The sequence below is a fragment of the Maylandia zebra genome, linkage group LG5, assembly GCF_041146795.1.
Source record: "Maylandia zebra isolate NMK-2024a linkage group LG5, Mzebra_GT3a, whole genome shotgun sequence".
Taxonomy (NCBI): domain Eukaryota; kingdom Metazoa; phylum Chordata; class Actinopteri; order Cichliformes; family Cichlidae; genus Maylandia; species Maylandia zebra.
This window is the reverse complement of record NC_135171.1, coordinates 15,197,751-15,212,973: the sequence shown is the minus strand read 5'-3', so window position 1 is coordinate 15,212,973 and position 15,223 is coordinate 15,197,751. Positions and strand designations below refer to the sequence as shown.

General features: G+C 40.1%; 1 protein-coding gene across 2 annotated transcripts in view; it reads left to right on the top strand.

Moving 5' to 3' along the window:
* The window catches only part of slc2a9l2 (solute carrier family 2 member 9, like 2), a 114,071-nt gene that overhangs the window by 58,891 nt on the left and 39,957 nt on the right, over window positions 1–15,223 (top strand). For both annotated transcript variants that reach the window (XM_004545267.5, XM_004545266.5), the window contains 2 exons: window positions 790–977; window positions 3,093–3,203. In XM_004545267.5, the coding sequence (XP_004545324.3) occupies window positions 790–977; window positions 3,093–3,203 (299 nt within the window). The remainder of the gene's footprint in view (window positions 1–789; window positions 978–3,092; window positions 3,204–15,223) is intronic.

The window sequence follows — 15,223 nt, the reverse complement described above, 5'->3', positions numbered from 1 at the left end:
CGTTTGCATTTCGCATGTTATATCTTTGAAGAAAGCATTGTCGAGTGAAAGAGAATGAGCTGTCTAGATACAGAAATACCGTAGTATAATATCATATAATATAATAAATATCATATAATAGGCTAAAGTTATTCATCTCCTGTTATCTATGAATCGCCTCTGTCAGTGCACCCCTGGTGGCTGTGGCTACAATGTAGCTTGCCATCACCAGTGTATGAATGTGTGTGTGAATGAGTGCATGACTGGATATGTAAAGTGCTTTGGGGTCCTTAGGGACTAGTAAAAAGCGCTATATAAATACAGGCCATTTACCATTTACCAATCAATACCTATTACACATTACCTACTCCTACATAATGTTTACAAAATACAATGTGATTCCCTTTAAAGGTAAATACTACCCAGAGAAGGAGCTGCCTTGGTGGAGGTGTGCGCTCTCAATGCTGTTTGTTGTTGTTAAGCCGTGTGACAGCTCACACTTCTACCTGCTCACATTATGTTGGTAAAAAGAGCCAAAAGGCTGGACATAATGTCAGGGTTGAAATGCAGCCTGTTAATAACAAAAGTGTGGGGCTCAGTTTACTTCACTTTTAAGTACCGTTGATAAACCAATAGAAATTTTGCATTTTCAAAGTTTCACTGCTCCATTTACAGCAATATGTTCTCATTTGCCCGTGGAACAAATCGTTAGGTCCTTTGATCTCAGCGTGATGGTTGTTATTGAGGGTTATGGCACTGTCGATATTTTTAACGCTGCTGCGCTTGTATGTGTGAATGTTTGTGCGTAAGCCTTTCAGAGGTTTTTGGGAAAGAAGGATGTTTCCCAGGAGCTGGAAGAGGTCCACATGGAGGCTCGAGCTCAGGACAAACTACACACCGTCTCTGTGTTACAGCTGCTGAAGAGCCCAGCTGTTCGCTGGCAGCTCATAACTGTCATCATCACCATGGCCTGCTATCAGCTCTGTGGCCTCAATGCAGTAAGTTTTTGATTTAACTTACCTTTCTCAGGTTTTGAGTGGAATCAGCTCCCTTTATGCTATTTCACAGTGCATTTGACTGTATTTATAGATCATTTATTATTCATTTAAATAGATTCAGATGCACCAAATCAATAATGCAAGCTCTGTGTAAATATTTCATTATAAGGACCCCACCCCAACACCATTCTGAAAGCAAACATTCAATATATCTTTAAAGATGATCTGGCACTCTTAGAGTTACACCTAGACCTTGTTAATAAGTTTGGAGCCTTGGTCCTTCCCCAGGCAGGAAGGTGATAAGTGTTACCTCTTCTACTGGAGATACTTCAACAGGAGAACTTGTCATTCTGCTCTATTCTGGCACTCTGGAGTACATTCCCAGTCGATTATGCTGTTTTCTGATTTTTATGATTTCGGCTTGGGCTAGAGAATATTGCAGTAAACACTGATGACGAATTAAAGACAAAAAAAAGGAACAGAAAATGCACGAGTAAAGTGTTCGACCACCAATTGCCGCATGAGAAAAAGGCTTCGTGATTTCTATTTGAGGGATGGAACTGCTTTCTTTAAGTGACATACTGCCTCACGAGGGCTTTTGATCACATTGGAGAAAGTTCTGTTTAACACATCAGTCCAAAAATGGGTCAGTGTCATCTTGGAAGAGATGACCCACCCATCACGGTAGAATAAAAGACAATCAATCACAACTTTGTACTGATTTGCCCTACATTCCTAGCGTGCAAGGCGACAACGCGACCAAAGTGTACCAGTAAAATTTTGTTACCTTACCTTGTTATTTAACCATTATGTGTGTCTGGTTTGGTAACAACTCCACCACTTAACCCACTGAGGTCTGTACCTGTGCTTTCACAAGTGTGATCCTTGTATGTTTCATCACTTTTGAAGTCAAGTATTTTTTTTCTTTTTTAAATCAAGTTTTAAATCTGTCCTTTGCTTAATTACATAGTTCTTGAACTGCATTTTGTTATAAAAGTTTAAAGAGAAGGTTCAAGTGTAAATACAGAAAAAAACAAGAGCGCTTGTGCACCGTTAACCTAATTAAAGTGACTCTAGGTTTATGTACAGCGCTGTGCAGGAGACCCAGTGGCTGTGGAGAATCGCTGTGAGTCACTATATTTTGTGCACTTTGTTCAGACTAAGATGCTTAGCCATCCTTCACCTGCTGTGCTGCACTGCACTCGAGTGTCAATGATTGGTATGTCTCTGAGCTGGCTTTATAAATGCCAAGAATAGTCCTTCACCTGGAGGAAAGTTGCTGCTAATTACAGCAGACTGAGAAAAACTTACTTTAAAATTGACTTCAGACTCCCAACTCTTGAGTCACGATCGCTCAAGAGTTGGGAGTCTGAAGTCAGTTGCGTTACTATTTTTCAACAGACGGTTGAAGCTGTGTTCAGCTTCCTGCAGCTTATATCGGGGTGATCGTGGCTCAAGAGTTGGGAGTTTGCCTTGTAATCAGAAGGTTACCGGTTCGAGCCCCAGCTTGGACAGTCTCGGTCGTTGTGTCCTTGGGCAAGACACTTCACCCGTTGCCTACTGGTGGTGGTTAGAGGGCCCGGTGGCGCCAATGTCCGGCAGCCTCGCCTCTGTCAGTGCGCCCCAGGGTGGCTGTGGCTACAATGTAGCTTGCCATCACCAGTGTGTGAATGTGTGGATGACTGGATGTGTAAAGCGCTTTGGGGTCCTTAGGGACTAGTAAAGCGCTATACAAATACAGGCCATTTACCATTCACACACACATTCACACACAAATGCAAAAACACTGGCAGTTTTTAAAACTCTAGATTGTATTTTCTCACTTTGCTTCCGTTTGTTCGCACTTATTCAGCCTTCTGTAAAACACGTTCAAAGGTTTTAATGTCTTTCTTTGTGTTTTTAACAATATTAGTGCAGGTGTTAAGCTTGTTGCATTTTAATGTCAATTCATCTCATTCTAAATGTGATGAGAATGTAGGCCAACTTTAGTGACATTGTTAAAATTTGTGTGTCAGCTCTGAAGCGAACAGGATTGCTGAGTTTTGTGTAAAGATATATATAAATGAGTATGTTGTTGTGAAAACCAAGACCAATGGTACTTTTTAATTTTTTTAGATCTGGTATTATACCAATGGGATTCTTCGTGAAGCAGGCTTTACTGAGAGCATACTTCCCTACGTCACACTGAGCACAGGTGCCATAGAGACTCTGGCTGCCATCATCTCAGTAAGTATGGCTATTTGATTTATTACTGTAAGTCAGCAACAGCTTTCAGGTTTACTGTCAAGTACTAGGAGTTCAAAAATGAAAAACAAGCACAGACAGGCAAAAAAAAGCTGAGTGGTCAATATAACAACCAAAAAGAAGAAGAAATAACTCACATGGAAGAGAACAACAAAAGGTGCTGCAGAGAACAAAGAGAAAGTCCTGTTAACCCTCTCAAGGCAGGCGTTGCCGATTTGCAACAGTTCAAAACTAACAACCTGCTTACCCCACATACATATTTTATGAGTGTTTTTTACTCAGAAGTACCACTGCAGGACTTGGTTGTGCATTAGCAACAAAAAGTTTAATTTGAGCCTGAGAGGGTAAAAAATGATAGAGAATCCAAAAAGAAACCAAAACTCTGGCAGCAATGACCTGGGACCTGAAGTTAGTCAACATACAAACTGAGGGAGGGGACGAGACTCTGCGCACACACACAGGACTAATGAGGTGCAGGTGGAACCAATTAGGAAGAGCAGACAATTATAAAAGCACACGAAGGCAGATAAGATATTCTTGCAAACTGGAAAACCAAGAGTAATGAAAATTCAAACCCTTATCTAAGCCAGACACCATGACCCAGAAGGCCCCTCTGCTAATGAACAGTCACAAGGCACATTTTCTGTTTGATTGTATGCTTTGGTATGTTTGACAATTCTAGGTTTACATGGGTATGTGCTATGTGAGAGAGGTTTGCTTTTATTTTGTTAGCATTGGATGATGCTTTTTGTTGTAATTTACATTCCTGCACATGCATACACACTCTGACCGGCCACTTTTTTAGGTGCAGGGTTCAGTGTATTGTGCATTCAGAGATCCTGTACTGCATAGCTGGGCTGTGACAGGTGGTTGTTTGACTTACAGTTGCTTTGCTGTCAGGTCACCACAGGCCGGCCATGCTCCTCTGACCTCTGGCATCAATAAGACATTTTTAACCAGAGAACTGAGGTGCACTGGATATTTTTCTCTTGGAAATTCTCAGTAGGTCTGCAGCTTCTGTCTGGCACAAACAACCATACCACATTCCAAGTTACTTAAATCACCTTTCTTCTCCATTCTGATGCTGAGTTTGAATTTCAGCAAGTCGATGTCTTGATGCCATTGATACCATTGATACCATTTACATGGCTAAATGCAATGAGCTGCTGCCATGTGACTGGCTGATTAGGTATTATTGAGCAGTAAAACAGGTGTATGTTATAAAGTGTGTGTGTGTATTTGTGTAAAGTCAGTTCTATACAAGTGTATTGAACAACTACTAAATATTGTCATATTTATTGATTAAATATGACTCGTGATCTCCGTGAATGAAATCTGGGTAGTGTGAAGGGCAAAGACAAATATGCAGTAGTTGACAATCCTTTAACCCAATCAACCCAATCCTTTATTGTTACTATGTTAGCATATTCTAACATATTAGCAGCTCAGCTGTACTTGGATTGCTCTCAGCCATGTCATTTCACTTGACATGCTTTTTAGTATTACTTCCTCTGGCAGTAAATCACTTTCTAAATGATGGAGCAGGGAGCACTTTGTTTGGGAAACGGCTTAATGAAGTAGTTAGTTTGTTGGAGCATCTCTCCTGGCAGCTTGTGGGCGGAGTTGTTAGTATTTGACATCATGTGATGATTTACTTGCAATAGTAACTTTGCATAATCACAGTTATGATCACATAAAGTCAAGTCAAGTCAAGTCAAGTTTATTTATAGAGCACATTTAAAAACAACCAAGGCTGACCAAAGTGCTGTACAGTAAATACAGATAAAAATACAATAGAACACAATTTCGTAAAACACCTCGCTGATCATATAAAAAATAAATAAACAAATAAATTAAACCTTTCTAAAAGCCAATGAAAAGAGGTGAGTTTTAAGAGCAGTTTTAAAAGTTTCTAGGCTTTTGGAGAATCTGACGTGAGGAGGTAAACTGTTCCACAGTCTGGGTGCAGCCACAGCAAACGCCCTCTCTCCCTTTGTCTTTAATTTATACCTGGGAACATCTAAAAGCATCAGATCGGCTGACCTCAAAGATCTCCTGGGGCGATAAGTACTAAGGAGTTCTGACAGGTAAGAAGGTGCAGTGCCATTTAAAACCTTAAAAGCCAGCAGTAAGATTTTAAAATCAATCCTAAAAGCAACTGGGAGCCAGTGGAGAGAGCAGAGAACCGGAGTGATGTGGTCTCTTTTTTTTGAACCGGTCAACAGGCGAGCGGCAGCGTTCTGCACCAGTTGAAGGCGATGTAGACAGGAACGATCTAGGCCAGCATAGAGGGAATTACAGTAGTCCAGCCGTGAAGTAATAAAAGCATGGACCACTCTTTCTAGATCGTTCCTGCAAAGGTAAGACTTGACTTTGGCTAAAATCCGTAAATGATAAAAAGATCCCTTAACTACAGAGCTGATTTGTTTATCAAGTTTAAAAGCATTGTCAAAAATAACTCCAAGACTCTTAATGGAAGAAGTGCAATCGGAGGTTAGGGGTCCCAAAAAGTCAAGAGAGAAGTTGGGATCTTTAGGAAGCCCAAACACAATGACTTCAGTTTTGCTTTCATTAAGGTGTAAGAAGTTAAGAGTCATCCAAGTCTTAATGTCAGACAAGCAGGAGAGTAGCGGCTGCAAAGAAACATTGCAGTTCAACCTCAGAGGGAGGTAGATCTGAATATCATCGGCAAAGATATGGAAGGACACATTATGTTTACGGAGCACATCGCCCAGAGGGAGCAAGTACAGAATAAACAACAGGGGGCCTAGTATGGACCCCTGAGGTACGCCACAGGTTAAAGGAGCTCTGGGAGATGACAGTTCACCAAGGTGAACAGAAAAACTCCTATTATTCAAATAGGACTGGAAAAACTTTAAGACAGTGCCCTTTAAACCGACACAATGTTGAAGGCGGGCTAGCAGTATGTTGTGATCTACAGTGTCGAAGGCTGCTGTCAGGTCCAAGGTTACTAAGACAGCAGCACAACCAGAGTCAACAGTTAAAAGCAAATCATTAAAAACTCTCAGTAGGGCGGTTTCTGTGCTATGCCGAGCTCTAAAACCAGACTGGAACTTCTCATAGAGATTGTTGTTGTCAAGAAATAGCTGGAGCTGCGTGAGGGCGGCTCGTTCCAGTACTTTGGACAGAAAAGGGAGGTTGGAAATGGGCCTATAGTTAGAGAGTAGGGATGGATCTAGATTAGGCTTTTTAAGGAGAGGTTGAACAACAGCGTGCTTGAAAGACATAAAACCCACTAATAAGACCATCTTACAGATATTCCACTGGAGACATGTTTCAGTCAGCAGCAAATGTTAGCGTAAAGCAGCATCAGTATACAGACATTATATTTTCAGGTTGTATGTCTGTCCCACACTGGAGGATTTACTAATTAGATTTTGGAGGTCAACAGTCAAAGCCACAGACACTTGTCAAAAACTCTAAACTTCAAAAAACTATTACGGTAAAACGTCTCAGAAATGTCAAGTAGGATACAATTATATTTTATGTAAGAATATTATTCACAACTTTGAGATACATATTTTCCAGAGAAGACAAAGCAGTGTTTGATGTATTGGACTTACGTTTGCCTCCTTGGTTCCCACGATAACTAACATAACTACTTGGATGAAAATCCTCTACAGTCAGTAACTGCCTGAAGTAAAAGGCTCTACCAGGTCTTTGATGCATCTCCCTTCAGTTTCTGCTTATTTGTGGCTCACTCTTCTTTCTCATTTGTCTTCAGTAGCTGAAAATGATGCTCTATTGGGATGAGATCACGTGACTGACTTGGCCATTAGCAATATCCCATTTCTTTGCTTTGAGAATGTCTTGGGTTGCTTTTGCAGTATGCTTTAGCTCATTTGCACTGAGAAGCATTATTGATCAGTTATGGAGCTTTTGATATTTGTTTTGCTGTTTTTAGAAATAATGAGGTCATCATGCACTTCATTTGTCATCTTTGGTCTCTCAGACCTTTTTTATGGTGCTGAGCCGGCCAGTGCATTCGTTCTTTTTAAGAACATACAGATTGTTGAATTAGCCACTCCTAAAGTTTTTGCTCTCTGATGGTTTATTTATTTTTTCAGCCAAATGATGGCCTCCCTCGCTTGCACTTTGCATCTTTTTGGACCTCATATTTAATGCGTTGAATCAACTTCTGATATGTCTGCTTCCATTGTCATGAAATCGGAAGGGAAAAGGTTTCACCTGGCCATGAAACTGCTTGTGCATCAGCCATCCTATTCATTTTAACCTTCTGAAAATGGTGACTTTGTATAAAAGCCAATATAACATTCAATGTAAAATTTTTCTAACCCTTGAATGAAAGCTGAAGGTCTGCACTTCAATCAGATCTTGTTTGTTTGATTTAAAATCCACTGTGATGGTGTGCAGAGGCAAAATTACAAAATGTGTCACTGTCCAACAGTTTAGGGACCAATCAGTAAAACTATTTTGCTGCAGTAGCAGTGATTCATGATGATGAAGGTACGCTATCGATCGAGATAACGTAACCATGTGTTACCCAATTCACACACAAAGCACAATGACAGGGTAAAAATATTTGATTTTTTATGACTGATACTAGAGCTGTATTACTGTCTCCTGAACAGTAGGAGCTGATCTACAGAGCAATACTCTCAGCTTCCCAGTGCAGGGTCCTGTTCTCACCTATGATCAGTCAGTCTTCTGGCCAGTAACCAAAGGTTATAAAGTTGGCCCAAAAAGAGTTTTCTTTTTGGGATCCGTGGACTCACTGACAGAGTAAGGAGCTTATACATAAAGCTGGAGCTCACAACTGAACAGCTGCTACTTCACACTGAGTGGGAATGCTAATGTGGTATAGACACCGGACTAGGACACTACCTGAGTTTCCAAGGGAGGTATTCTTGGCATGCTGAACTGGGTGGAGACCACAAAGCAGATCAAGTTTACATTATAGTGATTGTCTATCTCTTCTGGCACGGGAACACTCTGGGATCCCCAGGAATAGCTACAGGAAGTGTCCAAGGATTGGTCTAATTGCTGTTATCCTCTTGTTATTGAGATGCATTTGAAATGCCAAAAGAAATGAACAAAATGATCAATCAAATTTTAGTTGAAGGAGCTCTTTGCCCAAAAAGGGCATTACATTTTTAGTTTAAACCAAATACTAATTGCAAAAATGCACTGGGGAATGCAGTATGTCATCTCTCCATATTTAATGTTGTGAGATTGTTAATGCCCTGCGTGGGCTGCTATCTATTTCTGTGATTCCTGTAAGCATGAGCACAGATGATCTTTGATCTGCAGCAGTGAGGAGACCCCGCTGAGTGACTTAGCTGCCAGGTGACTGACTTCAAACACCAGCATGTACTCTTCAGATACCAGTTTTACCCCCAGCTCTGCAGTATCTCTTCATCAGGCACTGCTAACTCACCTCCAGCTGCCTTTACTGAACACCACCCTTCTTATGTGGCTGACAATAATGATCACCTGGCTGTTTTGCTAGCATGCACAACGTAGTCGGAAATGATCCAAATGAAGCCAGCGTAATCTTCAGATTTATGACTGTGTATTAATCCAATAAATAACTTGTCATGAGTTGTGACTTTTTGGTAACGAATGACAGAATCCACAACTATCGTAGCTGACACGTCACTCATGCTGAAGCTCAACTTTTTGCACCACAGGCAATATGTTATGTTATAGTCATAAACTGTACAAACTTTGCTCTTTAGAACTATTCCAGTTGGTACAGTGGTACAGTTATTAGTATCTAGAGGGTTCTGGGTTTGAACCCAACTAACTGGCTGAGACCTTTCTGTCTGGAGTTTGCATGTTCTCCCTGTGCCTCTGTGGGTTCTGTCTGGACACACATTCATTTGTGTCTCTAAATTGGCTGTAAATTTGTGTTAGCTCTGCCATAGACTAGTGACCTGTTCAGGGTGTTCTCTGCCTCTGGCCCTGTGACAGATGGTTTAGGCTCCTGCCCACCTGTGTGCAATTGCAATGGAATTGGATAAGTGGTTATGAAAATGGATGGATGGACAATACTTCAAGCACTATCAGGCAAATGTAAATATACAAGCCTTTATTTGTACTCTGTAATAAATATAAGTAGCTGATGGTGCAAACTCAAGAGCTTTACAGACATGTTTTAATCGTTCGTTGGTGTTAAACATTGGTTGGATGTTCACAATAATTTGACATGTATTAAGAAAGATGAATTTCAATTTTGACTTTGTGAGTTTAAGATATTTATGATTTTTGAATTAAAGTCTACACCTTACCTTTTCTTCAATTTAGGTAGAAAACATTTTAAAGTTAGAATTTAATCCCTGTATTTAACACTATATGCTTCGTAATATGAGAAATGAATGCACCTCGTGATGTAGCTCTGACTTTCATCCATTAACAAAGCTTTTCCTTTTACATAAAGCTGCCCACACACAATTAATTTCTTATACAAAGAGTTTTACATATGAAAAAGGCATGTGTTGCATGCCTCCAAATCCTGGTCCTTGCTTGTAAACACTAACAGATTAGTTGCAGTTTGCTGTTAATGAGTTTTGGGAAGCCCAGGCATCAAATGCACCCAGGAGAAATGTTCCTCATATTGCTTTATAGAAAAAAAAAATCAGATTTATTCAATGGTTTGTTAAATGTCACAATACTGCATTCTGAATTGCTTTTACCCATGCAGTACAATTCACTTTACACAGAAAAGGATACGGAGGTTTAAAATGAAAATGAGCTATTTATCATGAATGGCATTCCATTTTTTGTATGCTGTGCTTGTATTGCATCTTTTGCAATCACCAGCTAAAGTTTGGGATGTTAAAAAATTACAATAATGCACTGTGACCACAAAACAAAACATTTTAAACTGAATTAATGACTAAGAGAAACGAACATATAACAAGCTAACTATTATGATTTAAATCAAATGACCTATGCAGAGTTTAACGCTGTTTGATTAGCAGTTCCCCTTTGACAATGTCACTAGCTAATGCAATCCTTCTGTCCTCAGCTCATTAAGGCACTAGAATGCTTGTATTTGAGTATTTTTCTTCTTGAGCTATATATTAAAAAGCTCTTTTTATACTCGATTTTTCCACCGACAGGGCACATGGCAAGATGGAAAGAATCTACTGAAAGATTACAGTGAAATAGTTTAGAGACAAATAGTTCCTGAGAAATGTCAATGCAGCTTAGGTAGCTTAGGAAAAAAAGCATGCAAACAGACAAAACACAAACAAATTGAGAAAAGGTGCTCATCGAACCGAAAACACACGAGCTGGACACAAAAAGAAACCCATGACATAAATGAGGGGGCAACTTCAAGCAGTACAGATTGCAACAGATCTTATTTCCAGATGACAGAAAATGTAACGAACCTAGATGGGACTTGCTTGTCGTGCATATCAGAACAAATTGTTTTTGGGCAGAAAGAAAAGTTTCCTTGCAGATCTGGAAAAAAGGCTTTGTAACATGTCACTAATATTACAAAAGGATCTATTTTAACCCAAACCATGTTTTTAGCTCCCTTAAGATGCCTTTTGTTCTTACATGAGATATAAACACCTGGAATAAAATGAATGAAACACTCTGGAATGAAAGCCGTGCATGTTACTCATCCATCCAGCCAAATGTCTTTCCTACATGGACTTCATTACTCTTTATGCTACTTCTGCTGGCATCCTGAAGCCTTTATACTGGAAAGCCCAATTTCCAATTTAACAATTAAGCATCTACAGTGGGGCAAAAAAGTATTTAGTCAGCCACCGATTGTGCAAGTTCCCCCACTTAAAATGATGACAGAGGTCAGTAATTTGCACCAGAGGTACACTTCAACTGTGAGAGACAGAATGTGAAAAAAAAATCCATGAATTCTCATGGTAGGATTTGTAAAGAATTTATTCGTAAATCAGGGTGGAAAATAAGTATTTGGTCACCTCAAACAAGGAAAATCTCTGGCTCTCACAGACCTGTAACGTCTTCTGTAAGAAGCTTTTCTGTCCCCCACTCGTGAATGAATGAATGGCACCCGTTTGAACTCATCATCTGTATAAAAGACACCTGTCCACAGCCTCAAACAGTCAGACTCCAAACTCCGCCATGGCCAAGACCAAAGAGCTTTCGAAGGACACCAGGAAAAGTATTGTAGACCTGCACCAGACTGGCAAGAGTGAATCTACAATAGGCAAGCAGCTTGGTGTGAAAAAATCAACTGTGGGAGCAATCATCAGAAAATGGAAGACATACAAGACCACTGATAATCTCCCTCGATCTGGGGCTCCACGCAAGATCTCATCCCGTGGGGTCAAAATGATCATGAGAACGGTGAGCAAAGATCCCAGAACCACACGGGGGGACCTGGTGAATGACCTGCAGAGAGCTGGGACCAAAGTAACAAAGGTCACCATCAGTAACACACTACAACGGCAGGGAATCAAATCCCGCAGTGCCAGACGTGTTCCGCTGCTGAAGCCAGTGCATGTCCAGGCCCGTCTGAAGTTTGCCAGTGAGTACATGGATGATACAGCAGAGGATTGGGAGAATGTCATGTGGTCAGATGAAACCAAAGTAGAACTTTTTGGTATAAACTCAACTCGTCGTGTTTGGAGGAAGAAGAATACTGAGTTGCATCCCAAGAACACCATACCTACTGTGAAGCATGGGGGTGGAAACATCATGCTATGGGGCTGTTTTTCTGCCAAGGGGACAGGACGACTGATCCGTGTTAAGGACAGAATGAATGGGGCCATGTATCGTGAGATTTTGAGCCAAAACCTCCTTCCATCAGTGAGAACTTTGAAGATGAAACGAGGCTGGGTCTTGCAACATGAAAATGATCCAAAACACACCGCCCGGGCAACAAAGGAGTGGCTCCGTAAGAAGCATTTGAAAGTCCTGGAGTGGCCTAGCCAGTCTCCAGACCTCAACCCCATAGAAAATCTGTGGCGGGAGTTGAAAGTCCGTGTTGCTCGGCGACAGCCCCAAAACATCACTGCTCTCGAGAAGATCTGCATGGAGGAATGGGCCAAAATACCAGCTACTGTGTGTGCAAACCTGGTAAAGACCTATAGTAAACGTTTGACCTCTGTTATTGCCAACAAAGGTTATGTTACAAAGTATTGAGTTGTATTTTTGTTATTGACCAAATACTTATTTTCCACCCTGATTTACGAATAAATTCTTTACAAATCCTACCATGTGGATTCATGGATTTTTTTTTTCATATTCTGTCTCTCACAGTTGAAGTGTACCTCTGGTGCAAATTACTGACCTCTGTCATCATTTTAAGTAGGGGAACTTGCACAATCGGTGGCTGACTAAATACTTTTTTGCCCCACTGTATGTGTTCCAGTCACTACAGTCAGTTCTGTACTATTCATCAGCTACTGATGGACTCTTCTCTTTTCCTCCTCAATCTAGATCTAAATGTATCATTAAGCATTTTTACGATAACATGCTAAGCTTTATTGAAATAAATTTGTTATTCACAAACAAATCTACTGTAACTCCTTTAAGAAACCTGCCATGTTTACTAGTGACCTACTGGGCAATCGCCCTTTCATTGTGGCAGACTTGTCACTATAAGGCTGGTTAACATACAAGAGCCGAGGACTGCATGCCAACCCACATTATTTCATGCACATCTGGGCATGTCGTCACACATGTAACCCTTTGGCAAAACAAGCAAGTTATCTTGAAATAGCAAAATGCGTCTTCTGGTAGTGATGAAGCATTTGAATCTACAATAAAAGATCCAAACAGTAAAATGTGGATTTACTTTTAGCTGAGATTGTTTTTTAATGATCAATGATTTTCAGTGTTTATACAGACAGAATGGCCGGTGGGCCCTTAAGCTGTGGCCAGTTGTCTTGAATGGCTCATCTGCTTTTTGATGTGATGAAGAGTGGCATGACGTTTTAATCCTGCCAACCGTGACAGCTGAAGTTTCCATTCTGACCTCTGTCAAGCCTGCCAAGAAAGAGTATATTAGGTTGTGAGTATTATTCTGTTAGAGCTGTCATTTAATCCTGTTTAATCAGTACTTAAGTGTGTTATTTATAGGCACAAATACTCCTGACACAGAAACACATAATCATATTTGGTTTTGCTGCAAGTCATATGAAAATAAATACATATATTTATGACTCTCTATATAAATGTATCTTATTTTTAAGCTAGGAGCTGTATGATTAAGTCATTCTCAGAGTTACTGAGACATTATCATTAGCTAGAAGATCTTTTTATAAGTTTGTGAAGTTTGCTTATTAAAACTGAGCGTGACATGATATTAAGCCACATTAAAGCAGCAAAATAAAACGTAACTGTTCAAACTGCTTTATAGGAATGACACAATGAAAAAATGATGTCTGCCAGATCACGTCTGTGACAGTCATGATAAAAAGTGCACTGTCTTTCAATTCTTAGGTTTTACATGCAAAAATCATCTGGTCCAGATCGTAAGATAACTCACAAGATGTGACATATTATAGTATGACATTATTTACTTAATGAAGATTACACAAAAACACCTCATTTGATAGCTTGTAGAATCTAACCTCAGCAGCAGGACTTTACAGAAAGTTTTCACATATGCAGCCCTATAAAAAACGCAATGGTAGTTTTGATTTTTGTGAAGGAGACGCTCTCATGACTAATTGAGCGATGTCACTGACTAGCCAATCTTTGGCATGTAGTCTGTTGATGTCACATTTTTGAATCACCTCGTATCGCTTGGAACCCTGGTGGAGTAGGTACTAATAGAAAAGCGGCTTAAGTACACCCTTACTTCTTCCATGGGAATTAAGAAGGTAAGTAGCAGCTCTGTGCTGCTAATTAAATGCACTTGGTTAACTGATCATCAGTCAGCAAGTGTGAGCACTTTTGCAAAAGCTTTGACAGTTTGCTGCTTTGGAACATTTAGGTATATGTCAGTACAAGTACATGCAATGAAGAATGAATGAAGAAGCAATTGTTGCCGCCCATCAGTGTGGGAAGTGTCATAAGGCTGTTTCCATCAAGTGGAAAAGATTCAAGAACATTGCCAATTTTTCCAAGAGTGGATTCCCCAGCAAATTCACCCCCTGAAGCCACAGAAACCGAAACTATGTCTCTAGCTTTATAGGCCTCAGTTAGCATGTTGAATGTTTAAGTTCATGACAGTGCAATTAGAAAAAGACTGTTTGCAATGAGAAATCTGGTTGCTATGTAATTTTTTCTCTAAAAAGGACATACCAGCATGGCTTAAGTTTGCAAAATTGCATCTGTTTAGCCCTAATGCAGAGCTCCACGTTAAGCCAAAAAGAAATGCAGCATATCAGCACAAACACCTGACGCCAACTGTTAAGCATGGTGGTGGAAGGGTGTTTTGCAACCACATGACCTGGGCACATTGTTAAGTTGTTGAGGTGAACGTGAGCTCCTCTGTCTACCAAAAGTATTTGAGGCCATCTGTCCAACAGCTTAGGAGACCTTAAGAGGGCTATGCATAAACAAATACCCACAAACATCAATGAATTTAAGCAACACTGTAAAGAGGAGTCAGCCAGAATTCACCCAAAACCATGTGACACTGATAAATTCATGCAGACAGTAATTACTTCAAATTATTGCTGCCAGAGGTTCTACAAGCTACTGAGTCATCGGGTGCACTTAATTTTTCACACATTGTTTCTAGATTGTGGCTTAAATATTCTTAAATAAATAATGACATTGTGAAATCTGTTGTGTTGTTGATCTGACGTTGTATTTACCTAAGTTTATGACCTGGAAGGGACTAGATGATTTTTAAATTGTCCTGATATGTAAACCCTTAAAATGATCAGGGGGTGTACTTTCTTTTTACCATCTTTGTACAGCACACAAAAGCTACAATAGACAAATGTGTGTTGTCACTTTGTGTCATGTAAATATAAAATAAGGCTTATAAATATTCAGCTTCTCGCACCTTCAGAGGTCTTAATGAACTGGAGTTTTGCTGCTGTGTGCAAATCCGTGTGCCTCTG